Source organism: Lampris incognitus, chromosome 6 (assembly GCF_029633865.1).
Source record: "Lampris incognitus isolate fLamInc1 chromosome 6, fLamInc1.hap2, whole genome shotgun sequence".
Taxonomy (NCBI): domain Eukaryota; kingdom Metazoa; phylum Chordata; class Actinopteri; order Lampriformes; family Lampridae; genus Lampris; species Lampris incognitus.
The window spans coordinates 69,536,293-69,550,660 of NC_079216.1; the positions used below are offsets into that span (position 1 = coordinate 69,536,293).

Consider the following 14,368-nt stretch of genomic DNA (forward strand, 5'->3'; position numbering starts at 1 on the left):
TATCATCATTATTATTATCATTATAATTATTATCATCATTATTATTATTATCATTATCATTATAATTATTATCATTATTATATCATTTATTACTACCATTATTATTATTATTATCATCATTATTATTATTATCATTATTATCACCATCATTATCATCATCATTATTATTATTATCATCACCATCATCATTATTATTATTATTATTAAGTCAGGGGTGGGGATCTGTAAAAAGGCTTGCCTGAAAAGATGGTTTTTAGAAGCTGCTTCAAACAGTCCAAAGATTCAGCAAATCTAATGGATTGGGGGAGATTATTCCAGAGGCCTGGGGCCAAGACTCCAAAGGCGCGGTCACCTTTTGTGCTGCAGCTGGAGTCGGGGATGGCTAAAAGACTGAGGTTTGAGCATCGGAGTGGTCGGGAAGTGGATGAGGAAATCAGAAAAGTAACTGGGGCAGGATCATGCAGTGCTTTAAATGTAATCAATAAGATTTTATAGATTATTCTGAGTTGTATTTCTTTGACGTGGATAAAATGTATGGGCTGATGACTCTCCACTTGTCTTGGTTCATTAATTGTCTCCACAGTGCTGAACAAAACAGAAAAGCATTGTTACCTTTCAGGGTAAGAGAACTTTAAGAGTAACATGGGGAAATAAAAGCATTAAAAAAGGGATTATAGCTCATGATGAGGAAGACGGAAGATGATAAGGTGAGTCCAAGGAAAAGTCTCTCTAACTGCTTGTCAGTTTTTATCGAGCGGCCTAAAGGCCAGTTAAATAAAAGTCTAGAGCTGTGGTTTTTGGAGCTTTGACATCCCCAAAACCCCGATCCAGCACCCCTCACTGTTTTAATGATGCGTGTAACAACCCGCCATGCTGCCCAGCTTCCCTGAGTCAGGTTCAAGAGTTGCTCGCATCCCCGGCCAACTTAAGAACACAGCATCAGAAAAAGACATAGTCCACATGCAGCAGGAAACTCAATCAAAGACCAGAGTTGTGTTTCTTACAACAAACTTTGCATGACATCCTTGCAACCTCCAGAGCAGTCAGAGTTTCACCATATTAAGAAACAGTGTTGATGATATGTGTATACACTTGTACGGTGTGATGAAACCCCTCCCGCTCCTGGTGTAGTCTTCCTGACCACAGACAGACAGGCACATCCTGGCCTCTAGGAAACAACCGTTAAGATTAACAACCGCTGAGCTATAATCCCGGAGACGCTTTACATTTGGACATTTTCAAACATTTTTTGATCCAAAAAAATTCACACTTAGGTCAAAATAATGAAAAACCTTTTTTTTGGCATTTTCCACCTTTATTAGATAGTGATAGTCGAGAGAGACAGGAAAGGCGGGGGATGACATGCAGAAAAGGGCCCAAGTCAGATTCGAACCCAGGCCACTGCGGTAAGGACTCAGCTGGTAGAGCACATACCTCATGATGTGGTATGTGCTCCACCAGCTGAGTCACCAGGGCGCCCTAAAGCACTTTTTTTTTTTAGCCGCTCCACAGATTTCATGTGAAGCTATGAAAGCCGTAGTTTTGACAAGTCGGTTAGGACAGCTACTTTGTGCATGACACAAGTATAATTTTTCCAACAATTGTTTGCAGATTATTTCACTCATAATTTACTACTTCACAATTCCAGTGGGTCAGAAGTTCACAGGCACCAAGTTGACTGTGCCTTTAATCAGCTTGGAAAATTACAGAAAATTATGTCATGGCTTTAGAAGATTCTGATTGGCTAATTGACAGCATTTGGAGGTGTACCTGTGGATATATTTTAAGGCCTACCTTCAGACTCAGGTGCCTCTTTACTTGACATCATGGGAAAAGCAAAAGAAATCAGCTAAGACCTCAGAAAAAAATTCGTGGACCTCCACAATTCTGGTTCATCCTTGGGAGCAATTTCCAAATACAGGAAGGTACCACATTCATCTGTACAAACAATAGTGCGAAAGTGTAAACACCATGGGACCACACAGCTGTCATACCGCTCAGGCAGGAGATGCGTTTTGTCTAAAGAGATGAACGTACTTTGGTGCAAAAAGTGCAAATCAATCCCAGAACAACAGCAACGGTCCTTGTGAAGATGCTACAAACGTATCTACAATCACTGGCCACTTTATTAGGTACACCTTGCTAGTACCGGGTTGGACCCCCTTCTGCCTTCAGAACTGCCTTAATCCTTCGTGGCATAGATTCAACAAGGTACTGGAAACATTCCTCAGAGAGTTTGGTCCATATTGACATGATAGCATCACGCAGTTGCTGCAGATTTGTCGGCTACACATCCATCATGCGAATCTCACGGTCCACCACATCCCAAAGGTGCTCTATTGGATTGAGATCTGGTGACTGTGGAGGCCATTTGAGTACAGTGAACTCATTGTCATGTTCAAGAAACCAGTCTGAGATGATTCGAGCTTTATGACATGGCGCGTTATCCTGCTGGAAGTAGCCATCAGAAGATGGGAACACTGTGGTCATAAAGGGATGGACATGGTCAGCAACAATACTCAGGTAGGCTGTAGCGTTGACACGATGCTCAATTGGTACTAAGGGGCCCAAAGTGTGCCAAGAAAATATCCCCCACACCATTACACCACCACCACCAGCCTGAACCGTTGATACAAGGCAGGATGGATCCATGCTTTCATGTTGTTGACGCCAAATTCTGACCCTACCATCCGAATGTCGCAGCAGAAATCGAGACTCATCAGACCAGGCAACGTTTTTCCAATCTTCTATTGTCCAATTTTGGTGAGCCTGTGCAAATTGTAGCCTCAGTTTCCTGTTCTTAGCTGACAGGAGTGGCGCCCGGTGTGGTCTTCTGCTGCTGTAGCCCATCTGCCTCAAGGTTCGACGTGTTGTGCGTTCAGAGATGCTCTTCTGCATACCTCGGTTGTAATGAGTGGTTATTTGAGTTACTGTTGCCTTTCTATCAGCTCGAACCAGTCTGGCCATTCTCCTCTGACCTCTGGCATCAACAAGGCATTTTCGCCGACAGAACTGACGTTCACTGGATATTTTCTCTTTTTCGGACCATTCTCTGTAAACCCTAGAGATGGTTGTGCGTGAAAATCCCAGTAGATCAGCAGTTTCTGAAATACTCAGACCAGCCCGTCTGGCACCAACAACCATGCCACGTTAAAAGTCACTTAAATCACCTTTCTCCCCCATTCTGATGCTCGGTTTGAACTGCAGCAGATCGTCTTGACCATGTCTACATGCCTAAACGCATTGAGTTGCTGCCATGTGATTGGCTGATTATAAATTTGTGTTAACAAGCAGTTGGACAGGTGTGCCTAATAAAGTGGCCGGTGAGTGTATATCCACAGTAAAACGAGTCCTATATTGACATAACCTGAAAGGCCGCACAGCAAGGAAGAAGCCACTGCCCCGAAACTGCCACAAAAAAGCCAGACTATGGTTTGCAACTGGACATAGGCACAAAGATCTTACTTTTTGGAGAAATGCCCTCTGGTTTGAGGAAACAACAATTGAACTGTTTAGCCATAATGACCATCATTATGTTTGGAGGAAAAAAGGGGAGGCTTGCAAGCCGAAGAACACCACCCCCCCAACCGTGAAGCACGGGGGTGGCAGCATCATGTTGTGGGGGTGTTTTGCTGCAGGAGGAACTGGTGCACTTCACATATTATCGATGGCATCATGAGGAAGGAAGATTACGTGGATAATATATTGAAGCAACATCTCAAGACATCAGCCAGGAAGTTAAAGCTTGGTCACAAATGAGTCTTCCAAATGGACAATGACCCCAAGCATACTCCCAAAGTTGCAGCAAAATGGCTTAAGGACAACAATGTCAAGGTGTTGGAGTGGCCATTGCAAAGCCCAGACCTCAATCCAATAGAAAATATGTGGTCAGAACTTAAAAAGTGTGTGCAAGTAAGGAGGTCTACAAACTTGACTCAGTTAGGGTGTCCATGTAGCGTACCGGTCTATTCCATTACTACTAACACAAGGCTCTCCGGTTAGAATCCCTGTGTTACCTCTGGCTTGGTTGGGCGTCCCTTCAGACACAATTGGCCGTGTTTGCAGGTGGGGAATCGGATGTGGGTATGTGTCCTGATTGCTGCAATAGCACCTCCTCTGTGCCACCGGGGTGCCTGTTTGGGGGTGAAACTCCTCACTGTCAGGTGAAAAGAAGCAGCTGGTGACTCCACATGTATGGGAGGAGGCATGTGGTAGTCTGCAGCCCTCCCCGGATCAGCAGAGGGGGTGGAGCAGAGACCGGGACGGCTCGGAAGAGTGGGGTCATTGGCCAGATACAACTGGGGAGAATAAATAAATAAATAAAAATTGACTCAGTTACACCTGTTCTGTCAGAAGGAATGGGCCAAAATTCCAGCAACTTGCTGTGAGAATTTTGTGGAAGGCCACCCGAAATATTTGACCCAAGTTCAACAATTTAAAGGCAATGTAACCAAATACTAAGTGTATGTAAACTTCTGAGCCACTGGGAACGTGATGAAGGAAATAAAAGCTTAAGTAAATCTTTCTCTCTATTATTCTGACACTACCCCTTCTTAAAGTAGTGAGCCTGACTGACCTAAGACAGGGTCACTATGATTAAATGTCGGGAATTGTGAAAAACTGAGTTTGAATGTATTTGGCTAAGGTGTATGCAAACTTCCAACTTCAACGGTATTTTAACGTATCCTCAGATAGCCTTGCCATCGTTGTGAACATTTGAGTGGGGTGGGTAGGATCTAACCACAAACCATCAATATAATGCAGAGAAAAGACAAAATTAAAGGCAAGCAAACCTGAATCAGGCTGCGGGTTGGTACTCGTGTCCTGTCGCGGATGCTGGCAGACCTGCTGTCACTACAGGGCAGAAGACGACTGTTTGGGTGAAATGAGGGTGAGATTTACTTTCTCTGGTATCTGTCCATCACTCCCCTCCTTAAGCCCACACATACACTCACCGGCCACTTTATTAGGCACACCTGTCCAACTGCTCGTTAACGCAAATTTCTAATCAGCCAATCTCATGGCAGCAACTCAATGCATTTAGGCATGTAGACATGGTCAAGACGATCTGCTGCAGTTCAAACTGAGCATCAGAATGGGGAAGAAAGGTGATTTAAGTGACTTTGAACTTGGCATGGTTGTTGGTGCAAAACGGGCTGGTCTGAGTATTTCAGAAACTGCTGATCTACTGGGATTTTCACGCACAACCATCTCTAGGGTTTACAGAGAATGGTCCGAAAAAGAGAAAATATCCAGTGAGTGGCAGTTCTGTCAGCGAAAATGCCTTGTTGATGCCAGAGGTCAGAGGAGAATGGCCAGACTGGTTCGAGCTGATAGAAAGGCAACAGTAACTCAAATAACCACTCATTACAACCGAGGTATGCAGAAGAGCATCTCTGAACGCACAACACGTCGAACCTTGAGGCAGATGGGCTACAGCAGCAGAAGACCACACCGGGCGCCACTCCTGTCAGCTAAGAACAGGAAACTGAGGCTACAATTTGCACAGGCTCACCAAAATTGGACAATAGAAGATTGGAAAAACGTTGCCTGGTCTGATGAGTCTCGATTTCTGCTGCGACATTCGGATGGTAGGGTCAGAATTTGGCGTCAACAACATGAAAGCATGGATCCATCCTGCCTTGTATCAACGGTTCAGGCTGGTGGTGGTGGTGTAATGGTGTGGGGGATATTTTCTTGGCACACTTTGGGCCCCTTAGTACCAATTGAGCATCGTGTCAACGCTACAGCCTACCTGAGTATTGTTGCTGACCATGTCCATCCCTTTATGACCACAGTGTTCCCATCTTCTGATGGCTACTTCCAGCAGGATAACGCGCCATGTCATAAAGCTCGAATCATCTCAGACTGGTTTCTTGAACATGACAATGAGTTCACTGTACTCAAATGGCCTCCACAGTCACCAGATCTCAATCCAATAGAGCACCTTTGGGATGTGGTGGACCGGGAGATTCGCATGATGGATGTGCAGCCGACAAATCTGCAGCAACTGTGTGATGCTATCATGTCAATATGGACCAAACTCTCTGAGGAATGTTTCCAGTACCTTGTTGAATCTGTGCCACAAAGGATTAAGGCAGTTCTGAATGCAAAAGGGGGTCCAACCCGGTACTAGCAAGGTGTACCTAATAAAGTAGCCAGTGAGTGTAGATTCTCCTTCCAAGCAACTTCTTCTTGCAGTCAAGCCATTCATTTTTCAGCAGGTTATCTCGGAGGCAGCCGGATAGTGGGCCCTTTGCTATGGCAATCACTTCATTTTCTGGACAGCACCCAGGGTTGTGAACATGAGGAGCCTGGGCCGTTACCACCAGAGTCTGTTTCCTTGGGTTTAAGAGACATGAGACGATGTCTATGTCCAAGATTAATGGAGGGGTCAGTTGGGGAGACAGAAATTGTCCAGGCCAACATTTGTGCTCAGCTGGTGTCAAGAGAGTGTGGGACAGAGATGTAAATATTGAACCCGGCGCCTGTGGCTAGTAACCTTTTAAATCAGCCTTGCTGGTGTGTAATGCTTCTAGATTGGCTACCACTGCAGTGGAAGGATTCATGGCATTCAAAACAACACACAAGTCTGGTGCCCTGAACACTCACATCCGTAGTGTAGGACAAGGGGCTGAGGAGAGAGAAGAGGGAGGCAGAGTGGAAATGGATGGTGTGTGTGTGTGTGTGTGTGTGTGTGGTGGGGGGGTCAGAGAGCGACAGACTACAAGGAAACAAAAAGGAAGCAGCAGAGATCTTACATGTTGTTTTATCAAGTTCAATTTGTCGACTGGTTCTTGCCACCACTCCAAAACAAACTATTACATCACACAGTGCGTGGGAACTGTCCCGAAACTGGCGAGGAGCTCCAAATAGTCTCACTTATGGGCACTGAGCTGCCTCAGTCCACAGTCAGAAGGAAGAAAAGTTTAAGCACTGTGTGCTATCGGCTACTCGTTGCGTAGGTGACGTATACTGGGTGCACGTTTTATTGCGGCAGTTGGAAACCATCATGTGAGCAGGAAAAACGTCCCCAAAGCCAAACAGTCCCGTTTGCAGCCGTTCCTAAAATATCTCCTTTCAGCCCGTTTCCAGCAGATGAAAACAAGACTTGTCTTGAAGTCTCTGAACTCATTTTGCTGACCATTGTTTATGGCAAGAAGGGGAAAAATATAGAAACAAACCAAAACAAAAACACTTTTATGGCAACCACAAAATATTTTATTCACATGACTTTATCTTTTACAGAGACAGAGCAGGGCAAAAACAAAAACAAAAGGTTTTCTTGGCATTCCACAAGTAACGTACACTCTCTACCGACATCGTTTTACCTATTCAACGGTCGACATGAAAAAAAACCCAAATTTCACCAAGTTACAATTAAATAAATCAAACAAGAGCAAACGTAGCTGTGCCAGTATGCACACAAGAGAAATACAGAGGTGGCAGGGCTCCAAGCAGAAACAAATAGTCACAATAATGAATCATGGACAGACAGGAAATCAAATCGATCTCAACCAAGACTAGCTGTCTTCAGCTAAATCTACTTTCCACTGCAACATGGGAAGAAATGGCTAGGAAAGAAGCACAGTACTGGTTGTTTGAGATGGGATTAAGGGGTTTTAAAAAAACCCTTAGGGGGCTAGGACTTAGAGCCAAGCAGCTTAACTCAAGCATTTTCCAAACTTGATATAAACAAGTGTGTGCGCTGATGAAGTGGTGGGGTGATGGTCTGCCTCAGCAGCATCCACTGTGGGTGGGATTAATCCCACTGTGTATGTTGTGGTGGGCCCTGTCCCTCTGGCAAATCAAAACACCAGAAGAAGCACAGTTGACTCTGGAGCATCATGGTCTTTTCAAGTTCTCTGTGTACGTTCCCAAAGCTGGCTGCCAGTGAATGGGGCAGTTGTGGAACGAAGACGTTCAGCTGGAATCTTCTTCTGAATATGATCGCGGACTCTCTGCGTGTGTTTAAAAGCCTGCTGGTACGACGGCTGTCTGGGCTTCGTGGACTGTACTGATTTGTTGACCTGCCAAGTTCTTGCGCTGTTTTTCGCCCGTGCTGCTGGGCACGGCTCTGGGCTGAGCCAGGCTAGGCGGGGCTCTCAGGTAGCCACAGAGGTGACGATCTGGACCACCTCCCCACTCTCTCCCTGGATGGCTCCCTGGATGGCCTCCTTTACCTCCATGTCCCCCTGCAGAGCTGGGGCCAGCTCTGCCGTCTGGGAGACACAAAGGAGGCGAGGTGGAAGGAGAGGAAAAGAAAAAAAAACAACAACATCAGAATGACAGGCACTGGAAGAGCAGAGGGAGGAAAGATAAGTTTAAAACAATAAAACTGAATGAGACATAGATGGATAGAACAAAGAGGGTGAGGGAATGTGCAGACGAGGTAACGGGGAATAGAAGGACTTTATGACAACATGGCAGAAGTCGTACAGTGATGGGGAACAGAGAGATAGGTAACGCAGTAATATACTGTTAGTCTGTTCCTCTGCTCAGACTTGTTCTGTGCTCGACATCAGACAGAGGGAGGTTTAGTGTGGGTAAACCCCTTAAAAGATGGGAAGGGGGTTGATGACTCAGTTCTGGAGGATGACCATGGACACTGACTCACTCCTTCCTCAGACCCATGCCAAAGGTTCCTTCAAACACACCTGCAGCTTTTTAATCCTCCCTTTAGCCTGCAGTGCTGTCACTGGACAACAGTGCTGACTGGAGCACAGCTGCACTGCAGCACACACACACACACACACACACACGCACACACACACCCATCCACACACACACACACACCCATCCACACACACACACACACACACACAGCAACACAGTTCAGCTGACATACCGGAACCATCGGTGCTAAAGAGGCTCAGTGCAGTTTACGTGGATGCATTTTTTAACAGCACTGAAGACGTGGACTCTACTGACCCGTTCCTCTGGCGTCCATTTTTTAACAGCACTGAAGACATCGACTCTACTGACCCGTTCCTCTGACGCCCAAACTGGTTTTCCCAACCGGGAATACTGATGGACTGCTTGCCTTGTATTGCGTTTGGCTGAAGTTTTCAGTCTGAAGTCTGGCATTATGTCAGGACCATGTCTTCATCCAGTGTATCAGGGCACCGTCCCACCAGTGTTGGCCCTGATCTTGGGGCCAAACCGTGACTGATCAAAACTGCCCTAAGATGGACCCTACCTGGGGAAAGCAATCTTTTCTATGTGGCAACATCATTCTGTGTGCTGTTTATCTTATTTGATCCCCGTTTTGTAATGGAAACTATTAAATAAAGAGCGAGAGAGAAAAAAATGCAGAGATAAATAAATACAAAAGCTGAAGAAATTTTTCAAGAACTTGTATAAATGCTACCATATGTCTGGAAAGAGATGACAGCAAGTCTCTTGCTTCAACACTTTTCAGAAAGAGGAAAAGCAGCACTACCCTTCCTCTGACCAGTAAAACAGAAGAAATGATGACAATGACACACACCACCAGACCAAACTCCACAGCGAGAACACCTCCACTCCAGGTAGGCAAAGTCAGGTTTCCACAAGTCTGTTTCACACCGCACTGTTTTGCCACATATCCAGATCAGTGCAGACTGACTTGTTAACAAGCAATTCCTCTCTCTTCTCGTACACATCCATAAGCCCTCACTCCCCTCTCCCTCTCACAGGATCAGCAAACTGGTGACTGACCAGACTGGGTCAAGACCTACATTCACAATCCAACCTTTTTAAAACATGAGGCCCATTCAGATGGTGCCGTGGAGTCACCAGAGTCAGACTGGTCCGGTTACTGCCATGTGCAAGACACACAGAGCCTGGAACACAACGCACAGCATGAGGATCACGTGTGTTCTCATGAAACCTCACATCAACAGTGGCCTATCAGGAATCTGGTTTTGTGACCCATGCCAGACGAACCAGGCAGTGCAGCAACCCATCATGTTGAGAACTAAACAGCAAAGGGACAACAAGAAGGTACAGTCATACAGCAGCTCCCCAAAGTCTTGCAGGGAAGTGCATATAACCAACGATACCACGCTGCACAGGGAGACTCGAGTCTCTATTAAGTCTGGTATTTTAAAGCACTTGATGAAAGCCACAAATCATGTGAAGGGCTGAGCTCCTTCAGGTCAGTTCAGTTTATAGTGTCACCGCACTAGAGAAATGCCATCATATTTACTCCCATCAAAAATGGAGGGTAGCCGCACCCGCATGTGACTGGAGAGAAAGTGAGCAACGGGGAGAACATGAGAAATTCAGCATGGTTGGGGATAATTAAAGGAGAGAACAATGGAAAAGTGCTGTTCTTTTATATTCTTGACGAAGAATGTCAGATTCTAAACCCCACTTGAAATAATAAAATCCAAGCCCACTTTTTTTAGTTTAATTACATCTTTTAAGGGTGCACTGTTTCCTCTTTGGGCAAGAAAGTAAGAGTCCATAAAATCTGCTCTGGCACAAAAGTCACAGTTAGCGAAGAGTGAATCTTTGCTAGATCCTACATCACTGCATCAAAACAACACGAGATGAATGGCAGATAAGGGGATGTGCCGATTTTTCCTTTGTAACATCTTTGTGTCATCAGTCTTCACAACACTGTGAGAAAGTCTTCACCCCTGACTGGCCATCTGTATCTATACAGCATGCCGGCTCCCCATCCTACCTGTGTGTGCTCTGTCAACCCTCCATCTGAGAACAAATGCATGTCAAGGCATCAACAAAGGTTGATTACTGAGCCTCTGCAGCTCGAGGAGCGTGGAGGTGGGGAGCCCGGCTATTTATTATGGCTAGTTTCAAAACAAACACATGTGAAGTGTGACTGGTGCAGATCAGCACTAGGCTCTGTTTCACCTCAACAAGGAGAGATGGTTACATAGCTGGGCCTCGGAACGCTCCTCAACAACAAACCATCTACACGTGTCTGTGTGTGTGTGCTCACATATGTGGCAGAGCATGTCATCAGAGGTAACGCATAGGTGTGTGTGTGTGTGTGTGTGTGTGTGTGTGTGTCACTGTCCTTACCTGTACTGCAGCAGTGTGATCAGCAACAGGGGCTAGTTGGACGTACTGCACCTGGATGTCAGGAGGAAGGGAGGACCCTTCTACTGCTGTGGCTGCCCCATCAGATGCCACCGCTATTAACTGAGCCCCTCGCAGCACCTGGGGAGAGGGGGCGGGAGAGAGAGATATAGAGAGTAGAGAGAGGGGACAGAGAGAGAGAGAGACAGAGAGAGGAGTGAGGAGAGAGAGAGGGGGGAGGGACAGAGAGAGAGGAAAGAGAGAGTTGTGGCAGAGTCAATATGTACAAAAACGTATGTCATGCCAATAAAGCAAATATTGAATTGAATTGAGAGAGAAAGACAGACAGACAGAGAGAGACAGACAGAGAAGAGAGAGAGGACTATGAAGGACTATACTATAAACTTTTACAAAGCGGTGTAGGGGGTAAAGTGTATGACATAATAAAGTCAATGTATTCTGACAACAAATGTGCAGTTAAGATTGGAGACAAACACACTGAGTTCTTCACTCAGAATAGAGGGGTGAGACAGGGCTGTGGACTTAGCCTGACACTGTTTAATATATATATTAATGAACTGGCGGTGCAGCTGGAACAGTCTGCAGCCCCAGGTCTCCCCCTGTATGACATGGAAGTAAAATGTTTGCTTTATGCAGATGATCTAGTTTTGTTGTCACCAACCGCAGCTGGGCTGCAACAACTACTAGACCTGCTTGAGGACTATTGCCAGCACTGGGCCCTGGCAATCAATCCAAAAAAGACCAAAGTAATGATCTTCCAGAAGAAGCCCAGATGTGAGGAAAATAGATACCAGTTGACTCTAGGTAGCATCACCTTAGAGCATACGATGCAGTATACTTACCTTGGTCTAATTATTACAGCATCGGGGAGTTTCAGTAGGGCAGTGAATAACCTAAAACAAAAAGCTAGCAGAACTCTATATGCAATTAAAAATACATTCTTTAACAATGATATACCAATCTCCATCTGGTGCAAACTGGTTGATAGTGTAATTCTGCCCATTGCGCTATATGGAAGTGAGCTATGGGGTCCACTCAGTCTTTCCAGCTACACTAGATGGGACAAGCATGCAGCAGAAACCCTACATGCTGAATTCTCTAGAATGATTCTGAAAACACAAAGGAAAACACCAAACAACGCATGTAGGGCAGAATTAGGCCGGTTTCCACTATTGATAAATGTACAAAAAAGATCTCTAAATTTCTGGATGCACTTAAATACAAGCCCAACAAATACATTGCACTTTAAAGCTCTGAAAACCCAAGAACTGAACCCCAAAAAGAGTCCCCTGAAGCAGCTGGTTCTGAGACTCACTAACCCTTTAACAAATACTAAGACCAACCATCCTCAGGCCAGCACTGCATTCCAAACAAACATGAGGATAAATCAGCTATAAAACAAAGCAAGAACAATTATCTGAAACACTGGAACGCTGAAATCAAAACTCAAAACAAACTAGAAGTCTATCGGGCCCTAAAAACAAACTATGATTTGGAAGAACACCTCTTAACTGTCAGAGACAGGAAGCAGCGACAGATCCTCACCAAATACAGGCTCAGTGACCACAGTCTAGCCACTGACAAGGGGAGACACAAAAAGACGTGGTTGCCAAAAGAGCATCGAACATGTGGTCAGTGCATGACAGATGAGGTGGAGACAGAGGGGCACTTCCTCCTTAAATGTGACACATTTGAAAAACAGCGATGGGCTTTTTGTCAAGGAGCTGGAACATGTGATTCCAGAGTAGCAGGAAATGGACGAGGCAGGTAAGCTGCGGGTGGTCCTGGGAGGGGGGCCAGCGGTGAGCATTGCTGCAAGACTTATATTTTCCTGCCACAGCCTGAGAGACAGTGGGGGACGGCACCTGTCATTGGTTGTTATTCGCTGTCTTCATTATTTAGCAAATGCCTCTTGGCAGACGCTTTTGCTCCGGGGTGATGTGTGGGCTGTAGGTGGCGCATTCTCAATGAGTATGGCCCCCTGGGGCTGAGCGCACGGCCTCGGCGTTGTTGGTGCCATGTTCTTGCAGGCTAGGCCGTGGAACCATAAACAATTATGTCTATTGTTGTTGTTTGATATCATAATCATCGTTCCTGTTGCTGTTATTACAATCATTGTTGTGTTGTGCTGTTGTTTTACATGCTTTGGCAACATGTACACAAACGTATGTCATGCCAATAAAGCAAATATTGAATTGAGTTGAATTGAATTGACAGAGAGGAGGGAGAGAAATCTTTTAAAGTGGACTGGGGGTTAAGGTTTATGATCTTATAAAACGTATGTACAGACACAACCAGTGTGCTGTGAAAACTGGAAATCAAAAAACAGAGTATTTTACCCAAGAACACGGTGTGAAGCAAGGATGCTGTTTAAGTCCAACATTATTCAACCTGTATATAAATGAACTTGCAGACCAGCTGGACTGTTCAGCAGCTCCAGGGCTCACACTCTATGATGCAGAGATTAAATACCTGCTTTATGCAGATGACCTTATTCTGTTGTCCCCAACCAGTGATGGTCTTCAACATAACATATCCATCCTAGGACAATACTGCCAAAACTGGGCATTGGATGTAAACTTTAAGAAAACCCAAATCAAGATCTTTCAGAAAAAAACTCAGATGCCTTGAAAACAAATACCACTTTATCCAAAGGAGTTGAATCAAGTGCAAGTGGACTTGGTATATATCCATGAAGACGTTTCGCCTCTCATCCAAGAGGCTTCCTCAGTTCATGCCTTTCTGACTAGACCAAGCTAGTCTGACTGGCTGCTGATGAGACTCAGAATTTATCCTCTAGGAGTCGTTGTCACCAGCCAGTCAGACTAGCTTGGTCTAGTCAGAAAGGCACGAACTGAGGAAGCCTCTTGGATGAGAGGCGAAACGTCTTCACCGATATATACCAAGTCCACTTGCACTTGATTCAACTCCTTTGGATAACCATGACCTGGATGAATGAGAACATTCACAGACAAATACCACTTTACGTTGAATAACACCCTAATTCAACACACAAAAAATTATACATACCTTGGTCTGTCCATATCTGCATCAGGAAGTTTCAGTATGGCAATACACGCACTCAAAGAAAAAGCATGCTGGGCAATGTATGCATTAAAAACCAAATTATTAAACATTAAGATTCCAGTTAGAATCTGTGCAAAAATATTTGATTATGTTATTTTACCCATAGCTTTGTATGGAAGTGAGATCTGGGGCTGCTCAGTGGATTGGAACATGGCTCATGGGACAAACACCCGATAGAGGCCCTCCACACTGAATTCTGCAGAAATTTTTTTAAATGTTCAAAGGAAGACAC

General features: G+C 45.1%; 1 protein-coding gene across 1 annotated transcript in view; it reads right to left on the bottom strand.

Moving 5' to 3' along the window:
• Positions 1-7,104: 7,104 nt before the first annotated feature.
• The window catches only part of banp (BTG3 associated nuclear protein), a 90,267-nt gene continuing 83,003 nt past the window's right edge, over positions 7,105-14,368 (bottom strand). Inside the window, exons 12-13 of the mRNA XM_056281700.1 lie at positions 11,032-11,169; positions 7,105-8,222 (exon numbers count right to left, since the gene is read on the bottom strand). Coding sequence (XP_056137675.1) covers positions 8,106-8,222; positions 11,032-11,169 — 255 coding nt within the window. The 3' untranslated portion in view covers positions 7,105-8,105. The remainder of the gene's footprint in view (positions 8,223-11,031; positions 11,170-14,368) is intronic.